The sequence below is a fragment of the Pangasianodon hypophthalmus genome, chromosome 27 (assembly GCF_027358585.1).
Source record: "Pangasianodon hypophthalmus isolate fPanHyp1 chromosome 27, fPanHyp1.pri, whole genome shotgun sequence".
Classification (NCBI taxonomy): domain Eukaryota; kingdom Metazoa; phylum Chordata; class Actinopteri; order Siluriformes; family Pangasiidae; genus Pangasianodon; species Pangasianodon hypophthalmus.
Genome location: NC_069736.1, coordinates 6,973,875 through 6,991,373, shown reverse-complemented (window position 1 = coordinate 6,991,373; position 17,499 = coordinate 6,973,875). Strand labels below are relative to the sequence as shown.

General features: G+C 41.6%; 1 protein-coding gene across 5 annotated transcripts in view; it reads right to left on the bottom strand.

Annotated features, from left to right (window-relative positions):
• The window catches only part of LOC113531112 (RIMS-binding protein 2), a 101,723-nt gene that overhangs the window by 10,787 nt on the left and 73,437 nt on the right, over nt 1–17,499 (bottom strand). For 3 of the 5 annotated variants that reach the window (XM_053230286.1, XM_053230287.1, XM_053230289.1), the window contains 13 exons: nt 17,120–17,297; nt 16,166–16,243; nt 13,395–13,606; nt 12,464–12,570; nt 12,181–12,290; nt 11,021–11,848; nt 10,767–10,918; nt 8,500–8,973; nt 8,031–8,423; nt 7,472–7,630; nt 6,448–7,173; nt 5,594–5,687; nt 672–811 (listed from right to left, as the gene is read on the bottom strand). In XM_053230286.1, coding sequence (XP_053086261.1) covers nt 672–811; nt 5,594–5,687; nt 6,448–7,173; nt 7,472–7,630; nt 8,031–8,423; nt 8,500–8,973; nt 10,767–10,918; nt 11,021–11,848; nt 12,181–12,290; nt 12,464–12,570; nt 13,395–13,606; nt 16,166–16,243; nt 17,120–17,297 — 3,651 coding nt within the window. The remainder of the gene's footprint in view (nt 1–671; nt 812–5,593; nt 5,688–6,447; nt 7,174–7,471; nt 7,631–8,030; nt 8,424–8,499; nt 8,974–10,766; nt 10,919–11,020; nt 11,849–12,180; nt 12,291–12,463; nt 12,571–13,394; nt 13,607–16,165; nt 16,244–17,119; nt 17,298–17,499) is intronic. The other 2 variants (XM_053230288.1, XM_053230290.1) reach the window with 2 other exon arrangements.

The following is a 17,499-nucleotide window of genomic DNA, read 5'->3' as shown; positions in this document are numbered from 1 at the left end:
ATGAATAGTGTCATATTTATGTATTGCCTTTTCAAATGCCATTCCATCATTTTCTGAGTGTATTTACAGCCCAAAACATGAAATTAAGTGTGACACGTTGTGGTTACACAACTGAGACAGTTTTTTGGCAAACTCTGCCCATTGTGCATAACTCTCACGTAACTGTTGGAACAGTGCTTAAGTCTGTAGTTAAATCTGAGGTCTAATGACCAATTTTGCTATTTTGGTTTTTAAATCCTCACTGCATGCTTAACTCAACCCTGAATACAACCCTAAGAGAAAGCTGACGCTAGTCCAGTCTCATGATGTACTTGTGAACTTGTGAATTCGTGCTTTAGAAATACGCTAGCTATTGTTTGAGGTTAGCGATTGAACTTCCAAGCACAGACAGTGTAAGAGTGTAATGACAGTAGGTACACAACACATTTACCTCAGATGTGTTGGTATATTACTTTACTGAGTCTCTGTATGACTAAAATTACACTGTAATTGCAATAGCATTGACCGCAAACTGAAACATCTATCGAAAAATTAACTTGTGAAAAAAAAAAAATTGTGAGCCACTTTGAAAGTAGCATCTGATGGGTGCGAAAAACAACAAAACAACAAAACCTTGTGGGTCAGTTCCTAAAGATACAAGAAGGCCCGGAGGTTTCCAGAACATTCTGTACCTTAATGATCTGTCCCTCCCTGAAGGGAAGCTCCTCCTCTGCTGCATCGCGATTGGGTGACATTGTTGAAGGATCGTATGGGAAGAGGGCAACGAAAATCCGTACTTCACTGTCACCAATTGGCCTTGGCTCTGCAACATCTGTATACACACACACACACACACACAAAAGCAAAAAGTCAGGCACTCCGCCTGTACCCATGTACTGAAGTTGTATACTGTATGTGCCAGGATTATCAATTTCACACACCAGCTCCTACTGGTGCAGTCAAGGGGTTAAGTCAGATAATAACAGTAAAACCCACCGAGCCTGCACGAGTGGCTTGAGGAACATGCACTCATGATCTTTACAAATACACACACACACACACACAAACACACACACTTTGAGCCTCCTTTCCTCTGAGGTCAATCCATTAATAGCATTTGGCCCAGTACTCATGACCAAAGCTTCAGGTGGGAGGGATCTTGAGTGCAGCAGGTCAACATGGCATCAGGATATAGGTCTCTATGACAGTTTTACCAAAGCTCATGTATGTATCTGATTCGTTGAGGAAAAGGGATAAGAAGTTAAAGCAGGAACTATGACTGTCCAGGCACCAGCTGCCCCACCATGGTTACTCTACAATGATCATAATTTTTCATAATAAAAAAAAAAAATTGAATAACTTTAAAGTTAACATTTGCAGCAATAGTTTAATCACTCACGGGTTAAACACTAGCTAGCTGTTCACACTTGTGCGTCCAATCTACCATACTATATTCACAGACAGACTCTTCAAACTAATCAACAATTACGTCAGTATGAACAGAAGGTGGTTGGATATACTTTTTCAATCTTCCAACCATCCAACCATTTTTTGTACTGCTTATCCTACACAGGGTCACGGGGAAGCCTGGAGCCTATCCCAGGGAACTTGGGGCATGAGGCAGGGGACACCTTGGACGGGAGGGCCAGCCCATCGCGGGGCGTAATCGCACACACATTCACACACTACAGACAATTTGGAATGCCAATCAGCCTACAATGCATGTCTTTGGACTGGGCCTGGACGAAACCCCCGAAGCACGGGTAGAACAAGCAAACTCCATGCACAAAGGGTGGAAGCGGGATTCCTCCACCAAATGTTTTAAAAAGCCATCTGTATATGTGTGTGTGTGTGTGTGTGTGTGTGTGTGTATAATAGCACAAACACCTAAGATTATTGTTATTTTATGATTCACATGAAATCATTTTCATACGAAATATAAATGGAGCCATGCAAATGTATATTACTGTTTTATATTACAGTAACATTGATGTTAAGTAGTGGATTAAAATGCTGAATAATTATCAAATGATCGAAACCTCCCTAATTAATCTCATGATATATAGATTATAAGTAATTATCTAAACCCATGACTAGTGCTGTGCAAACGTAAGAGAAAATAGCATCTGCTAAAACGGTCAGCTATTTGCACTTAATGCAAAAAGGTTATTGTTATTATGCTGTTATTACGCATTTAGCAATTAGTGTATCTTCTTGCAGAATACATTGTCTGATATATATTTGTGTTTTTTAAAATTATGGGGATCTTTAGTATGGTAGGTATGAAGGCAGTTCCACTCAGCAACACATGCTGCTTAGAAATCAATATTACATGTGGATGTACACATCTAAGAGTTGTGTCTAGGTGTAAATTTGGTTGGTTTAACAGGTGTAACAGTCCGCTCTCAAGATGGGTCTGAGTTACAAGCTATTTAGTTCAGCTAACGCTACAGTAATTAAGATCTATTGGTTGCAATGAGGTGTGCTCTCATTACACAGGATCATTGCTGGAGCTCGGAGGACAGGACATTTTCACTTCCCTCACACACAGCAAGTGTGTGGGTATTGTGCACTGTAAATAGATGCTCTGTAACGGTGTCAGGCACCACTGAGACACAGCTGTGTGTGAGGCTGAAGGCAGAAGTTCAAAGACTAGGCAGAATGAGAGTGAAGAGTATATACAGTTGGAGTCGTAAACATATGCCTTGCAGAATCCGCAAAATGTTAATTTTTTAAAAAGGGATCATAAAAAATCGCATTTTGTTTTTTATTTAGTACTGCCCTGAGTAAGCGATTTCACATAACAGATATTTACATATAGTCCAAAAGACACAATTTACACAAATGAACCAGTTCAAAAGTTTACATAAGCTTGATTCTTAATACTGTGTGTTGTTACCTGGATGATCAATGACTGTTTTTATGTTTTGTGATAGTTGTGTATGAGGCCCTTGTTTGTCCTGAGCAGTTAAACTGCCCACTGCTCTTCAGAAAAATCCTCCAGGTCCTGCACATTATTTGGTTTTCCAGCACCTTCTGCATATTTGACCCGTTTCCAACAGCAGCTATATGGCGTCGGGATCCATCTTTTCACACTGAGGACAAATGAGGGACTCGTACACAACTATTACAAAAGGTGCAAACATTCACTGATTCTCAAGAAGGCAACACACTACATTAAGAGCCAGGAGGATGTAAGCTTTTGAACACGATGATCAGTGTTCATTGTTATTATTTTGTTAAAAGATCTTATTTTTTCATTTAGTATTGCCCTTCAGAAGCTACATAAGCTATTTACATGTTTCCAAGAAGACAAAATAATAACAATTTGTGAAATAGCTTATTCAGGGCAGTACTAAATAAAACACAAAATGAAATTTTTATGATCCCTCTTATTTTTTTTTTAAATTATTAACATTTTGCAGATTCTGCAAGGCATATGTAAACTTATGACCCTGACTGTATTTATGAATGAGACACAGACAATAAGAGAAGGGATCCTAGGGGGAAAAAAAACAGTGTACATTCGTTTTTAAAGTCATAAGATTCTAAAAAGTAGTTGTGTGTGGTTTTGTCATGCTCCACACGGTTCAGGGATGCGCATTAAGATGGTATTACACTGTCATACTGCGTTATCACTTATAGGTCTACTATCAACAATCTTTACGCCTAATGTCATATGATAAGCAAATGTCATATGATAAGCAGTGATAGCCAGTACATAATGTCAACCACTAACCTTTCATTTTTAAGAGATTACAGATTACATTTCTTAGAGATTACAATAAACGTTATTAAACACACTACTAAATCAGTAGGCCAAGTACGAGCTTATTCATTTGTTCCTGTGGGTTTTAAGAGTGGGTTTTGTGAAATGGGTTTTAGGACGTTTTCAGAGTAATTTATTGACAGTTAGGGAAAAACATACTTTGCTTACCAAGTTAACTAAGCCTTTTTTCTGTGCTAAAAATACTTAATTATAGATATAACTGAAACCTAGCTATTTTCTGGACCCCCATACACAAGATAATAACTGCTTGCATGCATATGTCTGTGAGCAAGTACAGTACTAGCAGACCAATACTGAAGAAATAAAAATGATTAAGAAGAGGGTAATTGTGAGTAAGCCTGTGATAGACTCAGAGTGATTACAATAGTGAAAAAAAGAGAGACAATGCGGCGAGAGAGGTTGGGGGATGATGCAAACTATGAGAGTTTCTCAAGAGTGGTTTCATGGAAGGCTAATCTGGGTTACTTGCTGTCATAACAAGCCATTTTAAGCCTCTTTACATGTTTCAAGAAGTTAAGAGGGGGAAGAAGATTGATTTCACCTCTACCCAGAGTGGAATAATCATGATGTAGAAATGTGAAGCAAAGTCTATAACTGCACGTGACATATTCTTTATTCTTTATACCATGTCTAACTTGCAAACAATTACATGTTTTATTTTAGTGTTTTGTACTTGGTTTGCCATTACTTACTACTACTTGTACCATCTACAAATAATCGATTCATGACTAAATTGTTGCTCTTTCCTTTTTTCCCCCTCTCTCGAGTCTCTTTTACACTAAAAAGCTGGGACATTATCTGCATTACAAGTCATATTCAAGCTTTGCATCATTAAAAATTGCAGCTGTTAAACAATATTTATGTCCCATGCGGCAGGACGTAATGTTTAACAAGTAAATGGAATTTGGTGGAATTTATTCTAAATTTTTGGTTTATCACAAGCCTTTCTTTCTACTTACAATTAATTTCTTACAAAAGGCTGTATTCAGAGTTAGTGACTTGAGAAAAAAAAAAAGTTAAGTCAATATTTATCTGGAGAAAGTTATGTGAATTCAGAGATGGCCTACGCACATGTTTAAATGAATTTTCCAGGCTCTTAATTTAGATTATGCACATCACGTATGTGTAGTTCACACCTCCAAGTTAGATTTTTCCTGATTATTCTTTAAACCCAGAAAAAAGTCAGGGATAGGAAATGTGGAGAGAAGATTTTGATGTTATATGATGCAACATAAAAGACATTTCTAAAATGAAAAACAAAAAAGATTCATATGATGAGTCTAGTACATTGCCAACATATTACCAATGAAAATAATTTGCTTGCATGAATAGGCCTAGTCGTAACTACTACAGTAAGCACTGCAAATTTGGTTTAATTGAACATTACGGCTTCCACCCTCATTATTCTGCAACTTATGAAATAGCACTTGATCCAGCACATTGCGTTATTACGGTATTATTTTGGACTTTTTTTAAGGTCATACGCAGTGCACAGCCATGCGCACAAATTAATGAAGCCAGGAGATATGTGTGTCAAACTGAAAAAGAAAAGGCCACCAGACTGACACTATCACATCAAGCAATAACTTGTTTTTACGGGGATTATAAAAAGTTGTCACAACAAAAACAGACCCACATGCAACAACATGGTTTACTATAGCCTTAGATTCTTGACTAGGTTCTATTTTAAACCGGGATATAAACCTTTAACAATCAGCACATTTATACAAAGCAGATACGCTAATGAGAAAGAGCTCATCACAAAGGATGGATGAGTTTATGGAGGACAGGAGCCATAAGGAAGAAGACTTGTGAGCATCCTACCTCTAGGCAATCTGGTCTCTGATCGATTTAATTTTGGAGAGATGTCTCTGGGGCCACACCAGGCTGTTCCTGAGTCCGCTAGACCTGCAGTCTCCTGAAGCAAGCCACACACATGGACATATGGTTAGTACTTCACACAGGGCAAGTACACACTCTCGCGGACACTACATACATGCCGCAGTACAAGGACAAGTTTCCACGCAAGTGCCTACAAATACACAATGGCAGGCTGTCTTACAGTTTCAAGCACAACAAAAGCAGCAGCTAGGGTTGTTCTGACTGCAGACACATGCAGGCTCACACAGCCTTCAGAAGGGGTGAAGGGATGGTAATGCTTCCATCAGGTTCATCAACCAAACAACCTCAACAAGACTCAATGTCTGAGGCTTTGAAAGACATGAAGTTTCTTGTCAAGTTTCCTTGGGAAGACAAGAGGTACAACAAGGACACTACAACGGAGTAAACCATATATTGGGGTCCAAACACTGGATGTCTCACTATATGGCTTTTTTTTTTTTTTTTTTAACTGAGCTCCTATTTTAGACACAGGACAGGCACACAGGGATCAGCGCTACGGACATGGATGACTATGGGATGAGACGGAGGAAAAAGTGTAGGCCTAAACCTTTTGCATAGAATGATCCATGATGTAATGGGTAATATCTGCACTGACAGAGTGAGTGTAACAGTCTAAGGAAGCCAAGGATGCCGATTAAATCTATTTTAAATAGTTGGTGCTGCAATAAGGATGTGAGTTTGCCATCACTTTAGGGCGCAAAAGGTTTCAGCCATCCCCATTAAGGTGGGTTAATCCCAAGGGGAGCTACAGTTGCAGGACAAGTGATGCAACACACCCATTGGTGGTGACCAGATGCCATGACGTTAAGAGTATCCTGTTTGGTCTGTCGTGGAGACGAGGAGTGGTGGTAATCATGGTTTCCACCCTCCACCCACCACTCTGAGCTCATCTGCTCCACCACAACCTCTCCAGGGTCGAATTGAGATGCCTCGTCATCGTTATCTGTCCCGTACTCCACATCTATCTCCACGGCAGGTGTCTTGACGTGTCGAACTGTCCTGCTGAGCATGTACGGCCCTTGTGCTGTCACCCCTGAGGTGGTAAGGTGGGAGGTCATGTGGCTGCGAAGTAGGGCTTCTCTGCGGAGTCTGTCCCGTTCTTGGTGTACCCGATGCGAGCGTCGTGGTGTCACCTCCCTGCTGCAGGGACCCACATACAGGCTGCTTTCTGAATCGAGGTCCACCTCTTCATCATCCTCGTAGTTGGTGGTTTCCACAGTGTCGATGTAATTCGTGCCAGGTCGAGGCCGGACCTGCGTGGTCCCTCTGCTCCTTGCTATTGTGGCTTTGTCACCACATGGCTGACATTTTCCAGATGCAGGCTGGCATAGAAAGCGCCCTTTGGTCGGAGACTGCCTGGAGTGGGACTCTGATTCACTATTGTCCTCTTCCTCAGTCACCTCAGGGATACTAAACAGCTGTTTATTAGCAAACACCTGGGGATGGAGTTTCAGGATCTTCTCCAAGACTTCCTCGTCACTGTCAGCCTCCCACCCCTCTGGCTGAGGGGTAGGTCCACAGCCAAAAACAATCAGGGATGTAGCAGTTACATAAAGGAAGAGTGTTTGAGCGTGCAGGCCACATATAGAAACACAAGCAGGAAAAGTTGGCATTGGAGAAGGTCAGAGAGAAAATATAGACAAAAAGAAAGCAGAGGAGACAATTAGAGCAGTAGAATGGAAAGAATATAAAGATACATCACAGCAAAGGCTACATAACTGCAGATTGTAACTAACATCCGGAAAATTAGATGAGAATGCGCTGTCATTATATTGTGTCTATCTCTGTATTTTTGCTCACCCTGCCTGCAGGTCCAGAGTTGTAATTCTTGGGAGTTACATCAGCGGCAGACTCGGAGTACAGATCTTCTTCCTCCTCCTCCAGGATATCGGATAGGTCTGAACGGCTGCTCTCCACATGATAGTCAGGAGGAGGGTCCATCAGACCTCCTGCATATACCTGCACCAACCCAGTAAATAACACTAACACAAATCAATTTCATTAGACATTTATTAGTCACTAAGTAGCTTTACAGAAATCCAGATGTAGATTTAGATCCCTAGTAAGCACACCAGAAGCGATGGTGGCAAGGGAAAACTACCTGAAATGATATGAGGAAGAGACCTTGAGAGGAACCAGACTCAAAAGGGAATTTATACTTATCTGGTTTACTTTTTAGTAAAGTTTAAGTGGAGTTTTAGCACAAAAACTAGTGTTTAATGTTATTTTTCATGTTATGTAGATTCTGTTGTGCAGTACTGCATTTCTTGTGTTTAACTTTTTAGTGACAGTGTAAGAGTGCCCATTTAATAGCAGTGCTAAATTACACGTGCAACTAAAGCTTTGCTAGCAGACAAACCTTTGTTCTTGGCACAGGTTCAGGCCGCAGGAACTCTTCGATGGATACCAAACGAGTGCTCTCCCCGTCACCCTCCGGCTCTGACTCTACAGGTGAGGGGATCGGTGGCCGCAGGGGATGTGTATCGGGCACGTCAAGCAGATCTGTCCCAGGGACCCTGACTCTGGGCATACTGGGCATGGGTGATGACTTATGTGGCATGGGGTCATCCAGGAAATCAGAGACAGAAGTAATGGAACGTTGTGGCCCTGGGCTCTCGGTCTCTCTGCTAGGCTCCAGCGCTGTTGTAAGGGCTATGCTGGGCTGTGCTGGAGATGCCAGGGCACTGGCTGTGGGCATGGCCACTGGGACCGGCACAGGAGTGGGCACAACTTTTGGTACAGATAGTGTTTCCTGCCGATAGAGAAGCCATTTGAAAAAATGAACTATATAAATGTAATAAACATATACCATTGCACTTGTCACCCACCTGCAGGTTGGCATTGGCACCAGGAAGTGGTCGTGCCTCCTGCGCAGCCACAGCTGGATTTGCCCATGCCTCTACATATGAGGCAGTGGGCAGAGGGGCATCATTGGTGGCAGCTTTGGGTGTGTTGGCATAGACATCCCTGATGGGAGAAGGAGGATTTGCATCTAGTATAGAGCTGAGTGGCATCGTGGACGTTTTGGCAGCAGACAGAGAGGTGGCACGGCCACTGGGCTCCTTGTTGGTGGCACCGGCGGTTAGGACACTGGCGTGGGCTGGCACAGGCTGGCAGGGAGGCATGGAGGCACCCGCCATGATGGCAGGTAGCTTGGCAGGCACATTCACGGGCGTCGAGTCGGCTGACTCACCATGAGGAGACATGGTGCGCACAGTGAGCTCGCGGGCCGCTTGAAGCATTTCAATCTGAGAAGGACCAATCAGAGCACTGCCCGCTGTGGGCGAGGACACCTCCAACACCTAGGAGGAGGACAAAAGTATGTAAAAAAATCTTCCTTGAGAAGATAGATTCCTGGAAAACTCATTAGCATTAGCCTTTTGTATCTAGCACATTCATGCTTAAAATTTATGCCTAGTGTCTAAAATACCTGAAAAAATACTTTCACTGCTAAGCATACTGTAGCATAAACACAGATGTCTAAACCATTCATCTTTCCATCATCCCATTCTTCTCATCCATCCATCTATATATAATCCTCTCATATATTTATTCATCCATTCATCCATCCATCAGCCATCCCATTATATATAATTTTCTCTATACACTATATTACCAAAAGTATTCGGTCACCCATCCAAATGATCAGAATCAGGTGTCCTAATCACTTGGCCTGGCCACAGGTGTATAAAATTAGGCATGCAGACTGTTTTTACAAACATTTGTGAAAGAATGGGCCGCTCTCAGGGGCTCAGTGAATTCCAGCGTGGAACTGTCATAGGATGCCACCTGTGCAACAAATCCAGTCGTGAAATTTCCTCGCTCCTAAATATTCCACAGTCAACTGTCAGCTTTATCATAACAAAATGGAAGAGTTTGGGAACAACAGCAACTCAGCCACGAAGTGGTAGGCCACGTAAACTGACGGAGAGGGGTCAGCGGATGCTGAAGCGCATACTGCAAAGACGTCATCGACTTTCTTCACAGTCAATTGCTACAGAGCTCCAAACTTCATGTGACCTTCAGATTACCCCAAGTACAGTACGCAGAGAGCTTCATGGAATGGGTTTCCATGGCCGAGCAGCTGCATCCAAGCCACACATCACCAAGTGCAATGCAAAGCGTCGGATGCAGTGGTGTAAAGCACGCTGCCACTGGACTCTAGAGCAGTGGAGACGCGTTCTCTGGAGTGATGAATCACGCTTTTCCATCTGGCAATCTGATGGACGAGTCTGGGTTTGGAGGTTGCCAGGAGAACGGTACATTTCGGACTGCATGAAATTTGGTGGAGGAGGAATTATGGTGTGGGGTTGTTTTTCAGGAGTTGGGCTTGGCCCCTTAGTTCCAGTGAAAGGAACTTTGAATGCTTCAGGATACCAAAACATTTTGGACAATTCCATGCTCCAAACCTTGTGGGAACAGTTCGGAGCGGGCCCCTTCCTCTTCCAACATGACTGTGCACCAGTGCACAAAGCAAGGTCCATAAAGACATGGATGACAGAGTCTGGTGTGGATGAACTTGACTGGCCTGTACAGAGTCCTGACCTGAACCCGATAGAACACCTTTGGGATGAATTAGAGCGGAGACTGAGAGCCAGGCCTTCTCGACCAACATCAGTGTGTGACCTCACCAATGCGCTTTTGGAAGAATGGTCAAAAATTCCTATAAACACACTCCTCAACCTTGTGGACAGCCTTCCCAGAAGAGTTGAAGCTGTAATAGCTGCAAAAGGTGGACCGACATCATATTGAACCCTATGGGTTAGGAATGGGATGGCACTTAATTTCATATGTGAGTCAAGGCAGGTGACCGAATACTTTTGGTAATATAGTGTACATCCCACGTTATTATCTATATATTATCCATCCACTTATTGCCCCTTTATACTTATTATGCATATTATCCACCTCCCCACCCATTCATCATCCATCCATCCATACATCTATCCAGCCACAATTATCACAGGATTATCCATGTAGTTATTCACCTATCCATCCCCATTAAATCTTTAGTTGTAATACTACACACAACTATTCCCATTTAAGTGTCTTCTATTATCTTATTTAAGTTATGTACATTTAAATTTTAAATTACCTTCTTCTTGTCAGCATAGATGGTGTAGCCTGTGACACGGACCCCGTTGGAAGTCCCAGCAGCATCAATAGTCACAGGGAGCCAGCTGATTTGAGCGATCCCTGGGGTTGGCCCCTGTTCTAGCTGCACATCCAGAGGAGCATCAGGAGGACCTTGAGGGTTAAAAGGCAGAGTCAAGACACAAGTCAATAAGAGGGAGCCCATTTATTAATGATTGTTGTGCTATTTATTTAACATTTAGCGCTCTGCCTTACCTGCAGTAAGTGTGGTGAAGGAGGTGACAGCACACTTGCGCTCCCTCCGCTCCGATGGCAGCTGTGCCTCCACCTCCACACGGTAGTGCAGACCAGGCATAAGGTCACCAAGGCGCAGTGAGTACCTGCCGGCCTGCACCAACTCGCGCAGCTCACCATTCAAAGAGACTGCATGTGCGTAACTGCTGTTGCTAGGCAGCCAAGTAAGACGGGCTGAAGTGGCCATGATGCGTTCTACCCGCAGCTCAGTGGGTGCTGCGCTCACGTCCTTCCCTACCAGCATGCAGCAGCGCAATGGGTCTGAGGTACCACGCTCCGTCACACTCTGCACAGCCACACGGTGAGCCTTATGGCTCGTATCCATTCGCTCTAACACGGCCTTGGTCGGGTTTCCCGTGGGCACACTGAGACGCAGTTCCTGGTCCACGTAGACGTTGTAGCTCCGCACTGTGACTCCTCCCGGGGGTGCCTCCCAGCCTAACACTATGCTCTTAGCTAGCTGTTTGATGAGAGTCAACTTGTGAGGATGAGGCACAATGTGAGCCTCTATGTCATCCTCCAAGTCCAGATCCAATTCCAAGCCATTCACGAGTGGCACAGTGCCGGCTTTGCTTATGTCACTGGTAGCCGAGGTCTCTGTCTTGTCTGTGTTGCTTTGGCCTAAGCGCACATGGTGCTGGTGCTGATGTGGTCTCTCTGAGGTGCTGTGAAAACTGCTTTCCAGGAAGGAGTTGTGGGAAAAGTCAGCGGCTTCATGTGCCTCATCATCTGAGACACGTTCCACAAAGTTGGATGGGACCAGGCCTCGACGGCCGTCCATCAATTCACCTACAGCACATCATTATACATGTCAACATCATTAATGAGTTAATAATATGGGGACCTGCCAACCACAAGAGAAATAATGTAAGACTACTGGTTAAAAGACCACTAACATGAGATAGGGGAATGGGGCAGGGCTTCCAGTTAATATTGGAGAGTTCAAATCTTCTACACATTTCTCACTAATTCTAGAATCGTCATTTGGCTCATCTGCCATTTTTAATTGGGGCAAAAGAAAGCCTGCAAGTTTTGCATATTTCTGAGCAATGGAAAATTTGTAAAGGTCTGAGTATGCCATGATATATATACATAACAGAAAACGGGAGAAGTAAAATCACCTTCATAGAAGCCATCATCGTCCATGTCTCCGTATACATAGATGTATTCCCCTGCCGTGAGAGGCAGCTCCACCTCTGGATTATCATTTGGGCCATCATATGGGTTGTAGCTTCATTGAATTTTTTTTCGGGTTATGATTAAGAAATCGGGAATAGAATTAATATAAAGTTCATTTCAATAAAATTTCAAAAAGCTGAAATGCATTTCCTGCACTGGAAAAACTAGAAAGTAGCACAAAGACATCCCTTTCACATCATGCAACGTGAAGTAGGAGACGTGTACCTGTAACGGGCAATAAAAACCTGGAGTTTAGCAGCTCCTCGACTGGCTGGGAAGGGAACAGGGGACACGTCGATGTCCAGCTCCTCAACTTCACTGGCAGTGTCCACCTAAAACACAGACAAAATGTGTAGGAAATATTAGCAAGATTTAGATGTTTAGAAATTTAAATGTTTATGTCCTTTTTTTTGCTTAATCTGTACTTAATCTGACAAAAAGAAGAACCCTTAAGAAGGACAAGTGTTACAGTATGCAAGAACTAACAAATCTTGCATAGGAGAGGTAGCAGAATAAGGTTGCAGGGCAGGGACATGGTTACGTTACCTATAAGAGAGAAACTAATCTAATGCTATCGTTCAAAGTGTGGGGAGTGAAAAATATTTAATTAGTAAGGAAAAATAAAATGAATCGTATCATTAAGTCTTAAGTCTTGTAAGCCCTCATCAATCGTATTAGTTTATTATACTAATGTTATAAACTGTGATAAACCTGTGACAAAAAGTTAGGACATCATCATGATATGGGAAAATATTTTACAGATAGTCATGACTACTAACTTAAGAATTCATACACAACAGGATTCTTCCTCACTTTGTACAATGTCCAGGTGAAAGCCACACCCTTATTTGGACCCTGTGCCAACATGGATGTGTCTCAGTTAAAGTCTGATAGCCTGTAGATATTATATAAAGGTTGGGAAGACTGTTTTTCTTAGATAAGCTTTGGTAAGACTTTAGTTTATGTCTGTCTCATCCTAACACTATTACTGTTAGCGTGTAATGGATATTTGTGTTATATAGCAGCTCAGATCAACTGCCCTCAGTCTTCCACTATGAGTGAGTTTGGAGTAAACAGTCGAAATTCTTCTCTGTAGTAATTCACACATATTATTAACATGTTGAAAAACACTGACTGTGGATGATGTCTGTCTCACCTCGTGAGTGGGGCTGGCTTTGCGCGAGTTTGCGGCTGATTTTGGCGACAGGTGTGTGTTTTCAGATTTGGGTGGAGAAGTGCTGGAAGAAGTGGAGGTTGATTTCGGGTTCAGGCTGGGCAGCTCGCGGTGTTTGGTGCCCGGCGAGCGCTCAGGCTGGGACAGACCTCCCGTGTATGGTGCCGAGCCGGCCCGAAGCACAGCAGACAAATCTGTCCAGAAGATGATACGGAAAATGAAGAGAAGAAATAGAGAGGGATGAACAGGAGAAAGGAAAGGAGAGGAAAAAAACAAAAATGGGTGGATTGTTGCCACAGATGCCACAGATTACCACAGACTCACATGCTTTTGTGCAGAAAAAAATAATAAAGCTCAAACAGAATATTGGTGAATGATGGCTAAAAAAATTGAGCTTTTATTGCATGTGTCATGTGGGAAAGTGGGCAGAATTACCAAATCTGAATGATTTTTAAATGTTTTTCTTTTTAGACTAAGTGGCAAAAACCAAGCAGTGGATTAAATAAATATACATAGCATCCATATGCATTTAAATATTAATAATCCTACAATTTTATAACTTTATATACTATGCACATGCAACCCATAAACTATGGAAAAAATAGTGTTGCTTACTTAAGGAAAGAGAAGCTGATGTCATTATTTTATTGCAAACTTCATATGTTCATTATTTGCCTACAGTAATATCTTCTTTTTGCTAATATTTACAGGATCCATTAAAAAAAACTGTCATCTTATTTTCAGCATTTTTTTTTTATTTAAACCTATCTTCCTACTCACTATACATGCTCCCTACATAGTGGCTAAGATAACGACTGAGCACAATCCACGTAGTTCGCTAAATATACAATAGAACCATATTAGATACTCACTTGGCAAGCATGCATGAACATTCTCTCTAGTTTTGAAAGTATTGGCACCCTTGGTGTCACTTGGGTGTGCAACAACCCAAACAACCCCCAAGCTGTTTGGCTTCGTGCTCAATAGTTATTCTAAAACACAACCAAAGCCAAGTTCATTTGAAAATGTCAAGCATCACCAATCAATTATAGACGGTCATACAACAAGTCTGCTACTTGTGTCCTTCACTGGATATAATCCTATTAAGGAGTGAATAGATGCGACAAAATGATTTTCCTAGATTAAAAGATCACAGTTAAGCCAGCTAGTCATCAACTATGACAAATTCTGTGTGTGTGTGTGCATGTGAGAGAGAGAGCATAAGAGAGATATTGCTCACAAGTGTGATAATGTGTATAGCGATGCATGCGTGTACAGATGCGTGCGAGAGATGGAGAGATGCGAGAGATGTGTGGCTTAAGCCTATAGATGAACTCACGCTCATGTTGGAGGTAAGCTGCAGGTCAAGACAAGTACATATTGAATGTCAAATGAATGTCATCCTCTAACCCAGTGTCTATCCTTCTCTTTCATCAATTCTTCTAATATATGAGTCTTTTAGTCTCATCAATCTCACTGAAATGTTTCTTGAGAAACATTTTTTTTTTCACGGGACCCATACTGAAAGTGTCTTACTGAACGTGACTCCCTACTGCCATATCACTTATTCGTGCATTATTTAATTTATGTTTAACTAGTTTGCTATAAAAGCATTTACATTTTTACTAACTATAGTTTCTCATTGTCAGAACAAACAAAAAACAACAACAACAACAACTGTACAGCATACGCCCACAAGCAACAACAGTAGCAGCCGCTACATGCTCTCAAGACACAAACCACAAGTGGCATGAGTGAACTGTCACTTGCTAGTGTCAACATAAGGTTATGAAAACTGACTTTATACACTGTACATTCAAAAACTAGCACCAGCCCAGACACCAGCTTAAGCAATGACCTGAATGCTCACTGTGACGATAGTATTAGTATTACGACATGTAACACCACCATTGTTCAACACAGAATTAAAATTAGATTGGATTAAGTTTAGTTTTCTTTTTTTTTTTTGTCCGGTCAGCTGTTTGGTAAATTATATTGCTGTTAAAAGGTTTTAAATTGTTATCCACAAAAAATGACAACCAGAATGGATTAAAATCATTTGTGAAATCAGAACACTGTCAGAAAAAGAACCTACTTCTGTTCATTCCTGCAGCAATTTGGCTGTAAAAAGTCATTCTCCGTGCTTGTACGTTAAAAAAATTATAAACTAGTTAGCAGTTAAACTTATCTGTACAGGACACATGCAACAGCACAATGTTGCTTTTGACAAATTAGCAAGGGCAATTTATTTATTTCTTTCTATCAAATTTAGTATTTTCCTGTGCATATGATGTTGACATGTATGACATGGACGCAAAGCTTTATTTCTAACATCGGCAGGGTGATCAATATTAAGTACATGTCATTTACTTTCAGCCACATGCTTAAAACTATGTGAGGAAAAAAATGGTAACAACAGGGACTTGAAGCATGAATTGAAGCTTGAAGCAAAAGCAAAAGAACCAGTAAAGCATCAGTGGTAAGTCTAGATGTATTTCCACATGCAGATGGATGCTTTAAGGGAAGGACAAAATGCCCAACCCTAAAGCAAAGTCTAAGCCATTTAAGAGAAAACAAATCATTTTTGAGCGTAACCTTAACCACAGCAGAACCATGAACAAAAATAATAATCCATAATATTAATAATGCTAACAAGCAGGCAGCCAGTGAGTTCATTCTCATTAAAACACTGCGTTTGGGTCAGCCATGCAGGAGTTACAGCCTCCTGATGAGAGAAACATGACCCTGAGTACCCTGCTCAGAGACGTCACAGAGGGCCTCGTTACCCTCCAGACTCCAGAAGGCGATGTCATCCCATGAGGCACTAGTGCCTGAAGAGTAGAAGAGTGAATGATGGACAAAAAGGATAGAGAGAAGAGAGGAGGATAAGGAAGTGAGAGAGAGAGAGACAGCACGGCAGAATCCACTTGCAGGATAAATATGCACACAAAACACAGACAAGTCGCAGGAGTCAACGAGTTTCAGAGCAATAGCATGTGCGAAAAGACAGAAAAAGATGAGACCTTCGGAAAATGTCAAGTGGTTTTCGAAAATTGGCACCGAGTGGCACTACATCAAATTATTATTATTATTATCATCATTATTATTAACCCTTTATTCCCATCAGTCACAATGTAATTAACATTTTGTTTGGATTTGTTATGCTCTGATATTTTTGTCACCGAAAGTACACTAAGTCAAATAAGTAAAATTTGAAGTGTCTTAAATTTACATGAACATGATTTTTGGTCTTACTAACATCAAGAGAAAAAAAAGAGGAAATGCTGATGAGAAAATGACTTTATAGCTGCTAACAGGAGCTAACGTGCTTTGTGGATGTTAACATTAAAAATAACTATAAATGTATAAAAAGTGCCATTTTTTAATTCATAAATGCAAATCATAAGAGGAATAAAACACTTTAAGATGTACAAATACCACTCGTGGTGGTAAGAGTAACTCTCCTACCATTGATTATTTTCCTATAACAGCATGCCCTGTCATGTTTTATTCCCTACATAACTATACCGTATATACTGTATGAAGTGTATATAGAAGTAGGAAAGTATAAAAAGTACTAAAGTAAAGATGGGATTGTAGTTTTATATATGTTATACATGTTTATAGTAGTAAAAATCTCAGACGGAGAAATTATAATATCTAAGTGTAGAGTAGTGTGGTACTAGATTAGATTAATGTCTTGTTACCGGGGTCTGTGGGCAGACTGAGGCCGTTGGGAAGTTGTGTGAGGCCGGAGCACAGCAGTCCAGGAGCCGACAGGTCAATCTTAGAGGCCTGCTGCCGGAATTTGTCCAGCTCCTGAGAGAGAAGGCTGAACTGCTCGCTCTGATTACGGCACTTCTGCTCCAGCTCCCGTACCTTCGCCTATAAGTGTATACACACACACACACACACACACACACACATCAGAGTAGGAAGAGTTACCCACTCAAAGAATCCTATCAGGATTAATGTACAGAGGAAGTTGGGGATAGACCATGTGAGGCAGTGGGCTGTTGGGTGTTAGCTATGGGGCCTTATGATATTAGCAAATCAGAGCAACTGACAGAAGAAAAGAAAAAAGAAA